Genomic DNA, 13,988 nt, shown 5'->3' on the forward strand with positions numbered 1-13,988 from the left:
TTCTGCACCCTGGTTCTTCACTCAGGTTCTTCACCCACCCAGGTTCTGCACCCACCCAGGTTCTGCACCCACCCAGGTTCTGCACCCACCCAGGTTCTGCACCCTGGTTCTTCACTCAGGTTCTTCACTCACCCTGGTTCTGCACCCTGGTTCTTCACTCACCCAGGTTCTGCACCCACCCAGGTTCTGCACCCACCCAGGTTCTGCACCCACCCAGGTTCTGCACCCTGGTTCTTCACTCAGGTTCTTCACTCACCCTGGTTCTGCACCCAGGTTCTGCACCCAGGTTCTGCACCCAGGTTCTGCACCCTGGTTCTGCACCCTGGTTCTGCACCCAGGTTTTGCACCCTGGTTCTGCACCCTGGTTCTTCACTCTCCCAGGTTCTGCACCCTGGTTCTTCACTTACCCAGGTTCTGCACCCTGGTTGTTCACCCAGGTTCTGCACCCAGGTTCTGCACCCTGGTGCTTCACCCAGGTTCTGCACCCTGGTTGTTCACCCAGGTTCTGCACCCTGGTTGTTCACCCAGGTTCTTCACCCTGGTTGTTCACTCAGGTTCTTCAGCCACCCAGGTTCTGCACCCTGGTTCTTCACTCAGGTTCTTCACTCACCCTGGTTCTTCACTCAGGTTCTGCACCCTGCTTCTTCACCCCACTTCTTCACTCAGGTTCTTCACCCAGGTTCTTCACCCCAGATCATCTCACCACGTGGTTATGAGAGGTCTCAGCTGCTTTACTCCTGGTTTTGGGGTGAATTAATGGAAAACAAAGAGTTAAGCTTTTGCTTCCTGGAGTAGGCAAGAGAGTAGCTCTCTGCTTTGTGTTTTGGTGAGCGCTCTCCATCTCAAGCCCTTTATCTTCTCAGCACCCTCAGATGACTTCAAAACCACTTGACATTTTTGCTAACCAATCCAATTAGAGCTTGTTGACTCCTTTCTCTTTGATCAAAACCACAACTGCAGGGTTGAAGGTGGAGAAGGGTCACAGAATGGAGTCCCTGCAGCTACAAGAGCTGCTTCAAATCCCTTTCATCTCTTATCTCCACTTCACTTCCAGCACTCACAACAAAGGTTATCCCGTGCCAGAGCAGCTGGTGGAGGAGGAGGTTGGCTCCAGCTGTGCCCAAACCATCCCTATTTCCTTTCCCAGAATTCATGGTCCACCTTTGTGCATGTTTATGGGTGGAGTTGGCAGGGAGTAGAGTTGTTACCCAAATAAACCCAAATACATCTGCCTAGGGTCTAGTTGTGAAGCTAAACACAGCTTCTAGATGTTTCTCTTGAGATGTGGCTCTTGGTAGCTTGAGTGTATCTCTACAGGGAAGGGGATAGGACTTCTTCCCAGGTGGCCAAGAAGGCCAGTGGCACCCTGGCTTGTGGCAGAACCAGTGTGGCCAGTAGGTGTGGGGTGGGATTGGGCACTGGGGAGGCTGCAGCTGGAGTGCTGGGTCCAGTTCTGGGCTCCTCAGCATCAGAAGGACAGGGAGGTCCTGGAGCGAGTCCAGAGAAGGGCAACCAGGCTGGGGAAGGGGCTGGAGGGTGAATCCTCTGAGGAGCAGCTGAGGGAGCTGGGGGTGTTGAGCCTGGAGAAGAGGAGGCTGAGAGGAGCCCTTCTCCCCACCTCCCCTGCCCTGCCAGGAGGGTGCAGAGAGGTGGGCGATGGTCTCTGCAGCCAGGGGCCAGGAGATGGGACAAGGGGCAATGGGCTCAAGCTGCCTCAGGGCAGGGGCAGGTTCTCTCTTTGCAGAGAGAGTGGGGAGGGGCTGGAAGGGGCTGCCCAGAGAGGGGGTGGGTGCCCCATCCCTGGGGGTGTTCAAGGCCAGGTTGACTGGGGCCCTGGGCAACCTTGTGTAGCTCCAGGCCTGGAGGTTGGTGGCCCAGGGGTTGGAGCTCTGTGATCCTTGGGATCCCTTCCAACCCAGCCCAGTTTGGGATTCTCTGATTCCTGGTGACACCTCTTGGAGGTGGGACTTGTCTGGACATTATCACACTGAAAATGTACAAATCCCAGGAATGATTTTCATGGAGAAAGGCCAAAAAAAAACAAGCTGGGGGAAATCCTTCCTGAGAAGAAGGCAGCTTTCCCTTTCCAGCTAGAGAGGAAAAGGAATCTTCACCATCCAGAAATCTCAGGGGGCCATCTATTAATTACACTGCCTTTTGATTATCTGTCACCGATACGTTACATGACCTTGAGCAAGTCATTTACTCTGGGGGGTGTGTGTGTGTATGTGTGTGTGTGTGTGTATCTATCTGTAAAAAGGCTTGTGAATTATTTAATGGCTACAAATTGCTTGGAGATCCCCCAGCTGAAATGCATTCCACTTGCAATTAGCCAGTCTGAGAGCGTGGCGTAGGCTGGTGTCAGCTTGAATCTCTCCACATAGTGCTTTAGAGAAGATCCTTTCCTGGTCCTTCAAGTACCACAGGGACCAAGAATGAGATTGAAGAACAGCCAAAGGTCAATATTTATTTGGGGGGTTCTGTTTTTAACCCCAAATGTGGTTTTGAAGCAGGGGGTGGGAGGTGTGAAATTGGGAGGAGTTGAGAGGAGAGTTTTCTTAATAAGGTGAAGATGAGGAAGGGTCTGGAGCATCTCCCCTGGGAGGAAAGGCTGAGGGACCTGGGGCTGTTCAGCCTGGAGAGAAGAGCCTGAGAGGGGATCTGATCAATGGGGATCAATAGCTGAAGGGTGGGACACAGGGGGCCATGGGCAGCCTCTGCTCAGTGGCTGTGGGGACAGGACAAGGGGTGATGGGCTCAAGTTGGAGCCCAGGAATGTCCACACCAATATGTGGAAGAACTTCATGGTGAGGGTGATGGAGCACTGGAACAGCCCAGGGGGTGTGGAGTCTCCTTCTCTGGAGAGATTCCAGCCCCATCTGGATGTCTCCCTGTGTGCCCTGTCCTAGGGACCCTGCTTGGGCAGGGGGTTGGACCTGATGAGCTCTGGAGGTCCCTTCCAACCCCTGGGATTCCGTGATTAAGGTTGGTGTTTGTAAATACTTGAGTGGCTCCAAGTGAACTCAAGAGACCTTGACCTTTTCATGAAGGGAATTGGACTAAAGCTGGAGGAGGGAAGGGTGAGATGAGATCTTAGGGGGAAGTTCTGAGGGGCTGGAAGGGGCTGCCCAGAGAGGGGGTGGGTGCCCCATCCCTGGGGATGCTCAAGGTCAGGTTGGCTGGCACCCTGGGCAACTTTGTGTAGCTCCAAGTCTGGAGCTTGGTGGCTCTGGGGTTGGAACTGTGTGATCCTTGGGGTCCCTTCCAACTCAGCCCATTCAGTGATCCTATGGAAGAGAGAAGGAAACCCAAGTGTGCCTCCAAAGACCTTGAAAAGATCTATAGCACTTCCCCAAAACACTGTTTTTTAAACCAAAAATGAGATCATTCCCCATTACCAACCCCTTTCTCAATACCTGATCTTCTCTTTCACCCTATTTACTCAATATTTAGCTAATTGTCAGTGTGATAATCACCTTCAGAGAGGCTGCTCTGTGATGCATGGGTTCCTATTCTCCAGGGCTTGCCAGGAGAGAACATTAATGCATCTAAAGATGAAGCTTGACCCCGATAGACAATTATGAAAGGCTCGTTTGCTTCCCAGGGCAGATGGTTTGTGGTCAATAACCATTGTCCATCCTATAAGTCAGAAAGGCAGCAATAAAATAAAATCTTTAGGTTGTTAGAAGTTGATGGATCTCAGTGACCTTCCTTTTCTCTATCCTGGGCTGGCTGTTCCATCAGAGAAATCCATTTATTATCATCTTGCTTCTGTTGTCTCCAGTCAACTGAGCCCATTGAGGGGCTGGACCAAGATATTTACATCTTCAAGCTGGAGGAGGGGAGGGTGAGATGAGATATTGTGAGAGGTTCTTTGCAGAGAGAGTGGGGAGGGGCTGGATCAGGCTGCCTGGAGAGGAGGTGGGTGCCCCATCCCTGGGGGTGTTGAAGGCCAAGGTTGGATGGGACCCTGGGCAACCTTGTGGAGCTCCAGGCCTGGAGCTTGATGGCCCTGGGATTGGAGCTCTGTGATCCTTGGATCTTCCAACCCAGCCCATCCCAGTTTCTCAACCAATGAGGGACCCTTGTGTTTAAGCATCTTAGAATCCCAATTAATTAGAAAACTTGTTAATATCTCTGTTAATTTCAAGTATTCCACTCTGTGGTCTGATCAGTGAGGTGAATGTGCCCAAGGGATGAAATGCCTTCCAGATGGATCTGGAGAGGGTGGAGAACTTGGCCTAAGTGAACCTCCATGAGGTTCAACAAAGCCATGTGCAGGGTCCTGCAGCTGAGTTGGGACAATCCCCTGTTATCCATCCAGGTCAGGAGGTGGTGGGCTGGAAAGCAGCCCTGAGGAAAAGGACTTTGGGGGGACTCATGGATGAGAAGCTGGACATGAGCCACCAATGTGTATCTGCAGCCCAGAAAGCCAACCCCACCCTGGGCTGCATCACCAGAGTGTGGCCAGGAGATGGAGAGAGGGGATTCTGCTCTGGGGAGACCTCACTGGGAGTTCTGTGTCCAGATTTGGAGCCCTCAGCCCAAGAAGGATGTGGAACTGTTGGAGAGCATCTAGAGGAGGTGATAATGATCCAAGGGCTGGAGCTCCTCTTCTATAAAGCCAGGCTGGGAGAGTTGGGCTTGGTCAGCCTGGAGAAGAGAAGCTCTGGGGGGACCTTAGAGCATCTTCCAACCCCTGAGAGGTGCCTGCAGGAAGCTGGGGAAGAACTGTTGCTGAGGACATGGAGTGATAGGATGAGGGGTGATGGTTTAAACTGGAAAAGGAGAGATTGAGGTTGAGTATTCAGAAGAAACTCTTCAATATGAGGGTGGTGGATCAATGACACACGTTACCCAGAGAGGTGGTGGAAGCCCCATCCCTTGGAGACATTCAAGGTCAAGCTTGCTGGAGCTCTGAGCAACCTGCTGTGGTGAAGATGTCCCAGCTTATAGCAGGGGGTTGGACTATTGACCTTCAAAAGGTCCTTTCCAACCCAACCCATTCTGTGAGTCTGTGATTTACACGTGGTGACCTACAAGGTGGAGATGTTCCCTTAGGAAACTCTACCCTGTGTGCTCTAGAGAAGCTTCTAGACCTTGAAACTTGCCCTCCATTCACATCCTTTCAACACTTGTGATCCCCATGGGCTTTTTCAGAGAAGATGAACACATGTTAGTGTCCCCATCTGCTCCAGGATGCTGAGGTCACCGTAGCCTGGCAGCTGCCAGATGGAGGTCACAGTCATTTCACGGGCTCGTTATCAACCTCGTTGAACTTATTAGAACCCCCAGCTACCAAGAGGGTAATAAACTGGGAGTTGTTATTAGCCACCTGGCCATGCAACCCCCTCCCCAACCCCCCCCCCACACACACACACCCAATAGGGTTGGGTTTTAATGAGATACAGATGATGCCCTTGATAAGTTGTATTTAAACCTTAATTCCTTTGAAAACTTAAATTCTGGGAATTTGAAGGAAAAAGACAACTGGAAGAAACTGGGAAGGAAGATTTTATGAGGGGAATCTCTCCCTTGATTCCTACCATGCCAATGACATCCTCAGTTGGTAAGAAAGTCCTATTCAGCCTCGTTTACCTTTGCTCCTGCTCTCACCTGCTCTGGAAACTTGATGAGTGATCTCATTCTTTATTAATTTTCATGGGATAGCTGCAATTTGATCCAAAACAGAGAAGATAAGGAGGTTTTCTTCCATATATGGTGTCACCTTTTCCTCCTCAGCACAAGGCTGAGGGGCTGGATCCTTTAAATCCATGAGAAAGTACCTATTTATTTAGATGAGATCAAGACTTCTTCCCAGTGAGGGTGAAGGAACATTGGGACAGGCTGACCAGAGGGGGTGTGGAGTCTCCTTCTCTGGAGAGATTCCAGCCCTGACCTGTCCTAGGGACCCTGCTTTGGCAGGGGGTTGGACCTGATGAGCTCTGGAGGTCCCTTCCCACCCCTGTGATTCTGTGATCAGGGAGGATCTCCACTGCCTTTGAGTTAGACCGCGCCGACTCTCCTCAAGACAACCACAACCAGGCTTGCCATAACTAGATCTGAAAGTCAAGCTTTGCTCAAGTCAGCAGTGAAAAGAACAAAGGATTTCTCCCTTTTAAACCAAGATTTGAATCTCTTGAGATGACAAAACCCACCCCTGGAAGAACAAGCAATTGAAAGTCCTCTCAGTCGATAGGATGACAGGGTTGGGGCACTGGCTGACAGCAGCTCTCTCTCTTAGGTCAGTAGAACCACATTCCTTATTCAGACATGCAAAGACAAGACACTTTGCATTAGGAACCCCTGACATTTCTCTTGAGCTCTCCAATTGTTTCCTCTTGTCTCCAGATCAGCTGTCACCTCACGAAAGGTAGCTCTGGAAATAAGGGAGGTCATCGCAACGGTGCAGCTCTCTAAACTACCTGTTCCTCCTGGCAAGCATTAGATTAATCTCCAAGTCCCTGCTACAGGCTCATTACAACCAATCTTTGACATTTTTAGGTAATAAATGCAGCTTGCTCTGTTTTTTTAAGGAGAAAAACCCCTTTTCTTTGAAGCAGGTGTTTGAGACTGGAGACTTGGAGCCGCGCTTCCTATCTGTGGGACCAAAGAATTGCCTCACAGCCTTTTGAGGTGTCATTTAGGTGGCCCCAGAGAACAACAACTTGCTTTATTAGCGCCCTGCAAACAGGGTAGACTTTTAGAGCATGTCCTTCATCTTGAGAGACCTTTGGGCAAGTGAAGGTCAGGGTTGTAGCATGATCTTTCCAAATTAATATTCAAATTGACTTTTTCTTGCACTGGAACTGGACCAAGTGCCTTTCATAGAATCCCAGAATGCCTTGGGTTGGAAGAGATCTCAAAGATCATCTAGTTCCAACCCCCTTGCCATGGGCAGGGGTAGCTCCACTCCATGAGGTTGCCCAAAGGCCCATCCAACTTGGCCTGGAACGCTTCCAGGGATCCAGAGGCTTCCAGGGCCTCACCCCTCTCAGAGGGAGGAATTTCTTCCTAATATCTAACCTACTCCTGCCCTCTTCCAGCTTGAACCCTGCCCCCCCTGGTGAACAGCCCCTCTCCCCCTTTCCTATAGGACCCCATTAACTAGGCCGCACTTAGGCCTTCCATTAAGTAGGCCGCAATTAGGCCTTCCTGGAGCCTTCTGCTCTCCAGGCCAATGAACCGTAGTACAAAGAACTTGAAACAATTACTTATCAACACAAATTCCACTAAACCAAACCTTCTAATCCCCAAATCTTGTGGACATCAGCTTTTCTACATCTCTATAGACCATTTTAGGGCAGTTTTCTCCCTCTTTTGGTATAAAATCAAGTGTAAAAACATCCCGTCGTCAACTGAGGCGTTTCGATAGGGCTGGGTAGACATGAAGTAACAAAGCTGAGTGTTTAGGAGAAGCATAACCTTTGAAAAAGGTTATTTTAAAGTATTTTTGGTCTGAAGTTGAAGAATTTGAAAGGTTTTATCCCCAGCCAGGAGCAAAGTGAAATATCAAGACGTATTCCACAGCGAAAGGCAGTTCTGGAAAATTCTCACTAAACTCCCACTTCCCAACAAGTTCTTGAAATTTTTAAGGAAGGGGGAGGGATAATTCTGTGAAACATGGTAAATTTTTTCCTGGGAAAAAATCAAAAAGTCTTTTCAAGCAGCTTTTCTGCTGCTTCAACCTCATTAGAAGGCGAGGGAAAGCGGCACGTATTTCTTTCGCAGCCTCCCTCACCAGCTTCTTTCACATATGCATGGCTTTAAAATATTCAGGAAGGGGGGGAAAAAAGCACACAGGGAGCAAATACAGCAGCACTTGACATTTATTGATCTATAAAATATTTATAGAATGTATATTTATAGTGCTTGACGTTATACATATATATATATATATAGATATATATGCACACACATCCACGTATTTCCAGTCTAAATGTGTTACATCTGTCTGGTGTTACATTGTCCTTATTTCTGGTGGCATATCTGTGTTTAATATTTTATAGAATCCCAGAATCACAAGGTTGGAAAAGACCTTGAAGATCATCAAGTCCAGCCATAGCCATCCTCTGCTAATCCAGATCCCTGAGCACCTCATCTCCCCATCTCCTAAACACACCCAGGGGTGGGGACTCAACCCCCTCCCTGAGCAGCCTGTTCCAAGCCCTGACAGCTCTTCCAGGGGAAGAACTTTGCCCTCCCAGCTGAGCTGCCCCTGCCCTGGGGCAGCTTGAGGTCCCCTTGTCCCATCTCCTGTCCCCTGGCTGAAGAGACCATCGCCCACCTCTCTGCACCCTCCTGGCAGGGCAGGGGAGGTGGGGAGAAGGGCTCCCCTCAGCCTCCTCTGCTCCAGGCTCAACACCCTCAGCTGCTCCTCAGAGGATTCACCCTCCAGCCCCTTCCCCAGCCTGGTTGCCCTTCTCTGCACTCACTCCAGGACCTCAATGTCCTTCTGATGCTGAGGAGCCCAGAACTGGACCCAGCACTCCAGCTGCAGCCTCCCCAGTGCCCAATCCCACCCCAGCCCTACTGGCCACACTGGGTCTGACACAAGCCAGGATGCCATTGGCCTTCTTGGCCACACTCTTGCTCAGTGTGGGGTCACCCAACACCCCCAGGTCCTTCTCTGCCTGACAGCTCTCCAGCCAGTCTCCCCCAGCCTGGAGCTGCTGGGGGTTGTTGTGTCCCATGTGCAGCACTCTGCCCTTGGCCTTGTTAAACCTCAATTTCCACCAAAGTAATTATGCAAATGAGGCACTTTAATGGTGTACTTTAGGAATAACACAGGGCACATCTACCCCCAGCGTTGCAAAGACGTTGATGAGCCCGTGCTAATTGTTAAATACATCTGATTGGAATGAAACTCAACACACAGTTGTATATTGAATATAAACCATTAAAAATAAAGCATCAGGATTTCTCCTGGTTTAGTAAAATGCTGGTAATTAAACTAAAAAAGGGAATATGAGCAACAGTTTTGGTTTAGGGAAGGAAGAGCTGGCAGGAAAGCGGGGTCAGGGCGTCGGAGCGCGCGCGTCGTAAAGAATAACTGGCAGGAATCTGGGAATTACAAACCTATAAATTAATTGCAGGCTTGTGGTGGCATGGCAATAAACCACCCTAATGAAGATTGAGGGCTTTCTGCTGCTTGTTTTTTTTTTTTTCTTTATGGCAGAGCTCTGAAAAATTACAGGGTTTGTAAATATCTGCTGGGGGGGTTAATTGAATAAGTGATATTGGGTTTCCAGCAGAAAAGGAAAGAAAGGAAGTGTTAAAAATTCATCTAGAATATGTGATTCTTGATTTTTTTTTCCTTCCTCTTCAGCTTTTTCTTCCCCAATTCGTTTCTTTTTCCTTGAGCTGCACTATCAGTGTTGATTCTTCACACCCCAACCTCTAAAATCCCTCTTTTTGGTGTGTTTCTAGTGTAAGTGATGGCATATTTTTCTTAATTTTTATATTTTCAACCTCTTGATCAGCATCCCACTTACCTCTGTGTCCCTTCCAAGTGATGCTATTTCCAAACACCATCTCCAAAACCTCCTGCCTTGAGCCTGTGTGATTTAGAGACCTTGATTTCATTCCTTTATGACTCTGAAGAGCCCAGATTGGACCATTTCTAATCGAAACACCCCCCACCCCACCCCATCTAAACCTTTTTCCAGAGGAAATTAGGCAGCTAAGTTAATCAGGACACCTCATCAGTTTTAATTTGCACCTGTTGAGTTTGCTCAGGAGCTTTTAGGTAGCCTAAATTATTATCTATATAATAAACAAGAGACCAAGCTGGAAGAGGAGTGGAGAAGATGGAGCATGGGATGAACCTTGAAGGGACCAGGGACAGATGATTATTTAAGTGTGGGTAAAGTAGAAACAATTGGTAAAAATCAACCTAAAATGTCACCATAAAAGCTTTTTTTATATACAATAACTTCATTTGCTCTAAAAGTCCTCCTACCATGGGAGGTTGGAGAGCACTCAGGATTCATTGGGGGCGTAGGATGGTCTGTAGGACTCTGCTTTTATTTCTTAGCAAAGCTGGAAATTGTGTTGTCAATAAGGGAAAGAAAAGAGTTTCTAGTTAATGTGATCCCAGAATGACAAGGTGGGAAAAGACCTTGAAGATCAGCAAGTCCAACTATTCCCATCCTGAGCTAAACCAGATCCCTGAGCACCTCATCTCCCCATCTGTTAAACACACCCTGGGGAGGGGATTGTGCCCCTGGACTGGGCACTGGGGAGGCTGCAACTGGAGTGCTGGGTCCAGTTCTGGGCTCCTCAGCATCAGAAGGACATTGAGGTCCTGGAGTGAGTGCAGAGAAGGGCAACCAGGCTGGGGAAGGGGCTGGAGGGTGAATCCTCTGAGGAGCAGCTGAGGGAGCTGGGGGTGTTGAGCCTGGAGCAGAGGAGGCTGAGGGGAGCCCTTCTCCCCACCTCCCCTGCCCTGCCAGGAGGGTGCAGAGAGGTGGGCGATGGTCTCTGCAGCCAGGGGACAGGAGATGGGACAAGGGGCAATGGGCTCAAGCTGCCCCAGGGCAGGGGCAGCTCAGCTGGGAGGGCAAAGTTCTTCCCTGGCAGAGTTGTCAGGGCTGGAACAGGCTGCCCAGGGAGGGGGCTGAGTCCCCACCCCTGGGTGTGTTTAACAGAGGAGAGATGAGGTGCTCAGGGATCTGGTTTAGCTTAGGATGGGATTGGTTGGACTTGATGATCTTCAAGGTGTTTCCCAACTTTGGGATTCTCTGATATTATTATACATGAGTCTTCCACCTCTTCAAAAATTGAAGGTTTTAAGTCTTTCTTTCTAATATATATGTATTATTACACATAAATCTTCCATGTCTTCAAAAACTGAGTGGTTTAAGTCTTTCTTAGTCAAAAAACCAACTGAATCTCAACTCTTTAAGTGTGTTTTCCAGAATTAAATGCTTTTCCCCAACCATTTAATTGGTACCAAGCTGAGGGTTAAAGGGACTCATTTGAATTCCAGATACATTTCCTATTTCTGATGAAGAACCATCAAGCTTCTGGAAGTTATTTCCTTAATTTCTATCCCCTTATTGCTTCTTTTCATCCCTCCCCTCATCTTCTTTTGCAGTTCCCCCCTGGTTTTTAATCCGCCCTTCGAATCTTTATGCCTATGAGAGGATGGACGTGGAGTTTGAATGTGCAGTGGCTGGGAAGCCCCTTCCTACTGTGGAGTGGATCAAGAATGGAGAAGTGGTCATTCCTAGTGACTATTTTCAGATAGTGGTAATTATCCAGCTTTTACTAATTAACAATCACTCTTTCTCTCTCTGGTTTGGCAATATTGTTTAATTAAGGGGTGGATGAAGCACTATGGAGATGGTTTAAGGGGTTGTGGTGATGGTGGAGGGATGAAGGTTGGACTTGATGATCTTCAAGGTCTGGTCAGGCTCCACTTGAAGTGTTGTATCCAGTTCTGGGCTCCCTGGGATCAACCAGCCAGGGATCTCCTGGAGAGAGTCCAGAGGAGGGACAGAGATGCTGAAGGGCCTGGAGCATCTCCCCTGGGAGGAAAGGCTGAGGAACCTGGGGCTGTTCAGAAGCCTGAGAGGGGATCTGATCAATGGGGATCAAGAGCTGAAGGGTGGGACACAGGGGACCATGGGCAGCCTCTGCTCAGTGGCTGTGGGGACAGGACAAGGGGTGATGGGCTCAAGTTGGAGCACAGGGAGTTCCCCCCCAATGTGGGGAAGAACTTCTTCCCAGTGAGGGTGAGGGAGCCCTGGGGCAGGCTGCCCAGGGGGTGTGGAGTCTCCTTCTCTGGAGAGATTCCAGCCCCATCTGGATGTCTCCCTGTGTGACCTGTTCTGGGGACCCTGCTTGGGCAGGGGGTTGGACCTGATGATCTCTGGAGGTCCCTTCCAACCCCTAGGATTGAATAGCTCCAGAGATGAAGACTCCACAGCCCCCCTGATCAGCCTGTCACCCTCCCCATGAAAAAGTTCTTCCCCAGATTGGTGCAGAACTCCCTGGGCTCCAACTTGAGCCCATCACCCCTTGTCCTGTCCCCACAGCCACTGAGCAGAGGCTGCCCATGTCCCCCTGTGTCCCACCCTTCAGCTCTTGATCCCCATGGATCAGATCCCCTCTGGGGCTTCTTCTCTCCAGGCTGAACAGCCCCAGGTCCCTCAGCCTTTCCTCCCAGGGGAGATGCTCCAGGCCCTTCAGCATCTCTGTAGCCTCCTTTTTACAACCTCCTGGTTGTAATTTGGACCTTAAGTCTTGAGAAAGGTGTTGAGCAGAGCCTGTGCCAGAAAGTGACTTCACCCTTGGGTCATGGATATGATCCTTCAATCAAAAGTCCAAGACATGAGTTGTGAGGAGATGAAATGGAAGAACTCATGGCTTCAGCTCTCTGAAGACCAGGGCTATGTGAGCTGGAGCTGAGATTCCCCATCCCTGGGGGTGTTCAAGGCCAGGCTGGATGGGTTTATGGGCAACCTTGTGTAGCTCCAGGCCTGGAGGTTGGTGACCCTGGGTTTGGAACTCTCTGATCCTTAGGGTCCCTTCCAACCCAGCCCATTCTATGATTCCATTCATGGTACCACCTTTCCCAGAACAGCTCCTCTGAAAAGGTTTCATAATCCACATTTACTTTGGATAATGAAGGTTTTTTTGGGATGGTGGGATGGTTTCTTACCCTAATTAATTCTCTCCCCTTCTTTTCCTTCTCCTTTCCTCTCTCTAGGGTGGCAGCAACTTAAGGATTCTGGGCTTGGTAAAGTCAGATGAAGGTTTTTATCAGTGTGTAGCTGAAAATGAAGCTGGAAATGCACAGGCCAGTGCACAACTAATCATCCCAGAGCCTGGTAAGATGCAAAGGACATAGAGAATTGGAGCTGTAATTAATGTTATTAACATAAAACATCCCAAATGAGCTGCTACTATTCTTTACTCCCTCTTACTTATCCAGCTGGTTGGCTGGAGTGAAAAGAATGTCCATGCTAGGAGATAGTTTGAGGCATATTGTTCACTGGGGCAATTAGAAATGCTGCCCATGTCCTGGAAATGACTCCAGAGGCCAACTAAATCTGCATGAAAAAGCCAAGGGTGATGTCCTACTATCTCCTGATGGCTTTCATTCTGCTGAAATCAGAAAGAGTGATCCAAAATAGCTTGTGGTGATGGACTCAAGGTGTCCATGAGCAACAGAGAAGTGTATCACATGGAGTTTGGCATTGAGCTGTTGTAGAACAGTCATGAGGAAAGAGAAGCTGACTTTGGCAAGGGTGGGGCTATCAAGTGCAGCTGTTGAGCTCAAAAAGGTGTTGTCTGTGAGCTGGAAGGATGATTTCTTCTCATTGCTGGGAAATGAAGAGCTGGTTTGGTTTTTATGGACCATACTCTGCAGGGGAGTAAGTGGTTATGGGTTTTTAAGGAAGAGAAAGGTGGCTTCACCTCAAGGTAGATGAGATGTAGAACATCTCATAAAAGCCTTTCAAAGTTGCTGGGGTTGTGCATGATTTAGGGGCTGCAGGTTACACTTGCTACTCCTCATGGCTTACACCACTGAGCTGAGAACATGAGAAGATGCTGCAACCTTGTTTCTTTTCCAGTTTGGACTGGGAAGAGCAGAATCTTGGTAGCCCACAAACAGTTGAGATAACCCTGCTGAGATCATTTAACAGCTTGTCCTGGAGGAGTTCTTTGGGACATGGTTTTCACACAACATCTGTGGGAAGTTCTAAAGCTTTGCTAGAAGTCTGACCACCTGGAAGTAAAACAGGACCATGGTCCATCTTCTTGTGAGCTGGAAGTTGTCTGTCTGAGCAGGGATGTTTCCTGAGATCCATCCAAGCTGTTGAGTTACAAGCTCTGGTGGCTGGAGTGCATCTAGGCACTATTGGAGGGTGGTGGCCATAGCTGAGATCTTCTGGGAGGCAAAAGTGAGGAGAAAGCACCACTGAAAGCCTCCAATTCCCAGTTTGCCCAGTCCTCTCCATGCAATACTTAAGGTAGAT

General features: G+C 49.1%; 1 protein-coding gene across 1 annotated transcript in view; it reads left to right on the forward strand.

Annotated features, from left to right (window-relative positions):
* Positions 1–13,988, forward strand: part of DCC (DCC netrin 1 receptor) — a gene marked incomplete at both ends in the record, with an annotated part of 309,485 nt that overhangs the window by 180,306 nt on the left and 115,191 nt on the right. Inside the window, 2 exons of the mRNA XM_084278967.1 lie at positions 11,099–11,253; positions 12,716–12,836. Coding sequence (XP_084135093.1) covers positions 11,099–11,253; positions 12,716–12,836 — 276 coding nt within the window. The remainder of the gene's footprint in view (positions 1–11,098; positions 11,254–12,715; positions 12,837–13,988) is intronic.

Source organism: Gallinula chloropus (genome assembly GCF_964237585.1).
Source record: "Gallinula chloropus genome assembly, chromosome: Z".
Taxonomy (NCBI): domain Eukaryota; kingdom Metazoa; phylum Chordata; class Aves; order Gruiformes; family Rallidae; genus Gallinula; species Gallinula chloropus.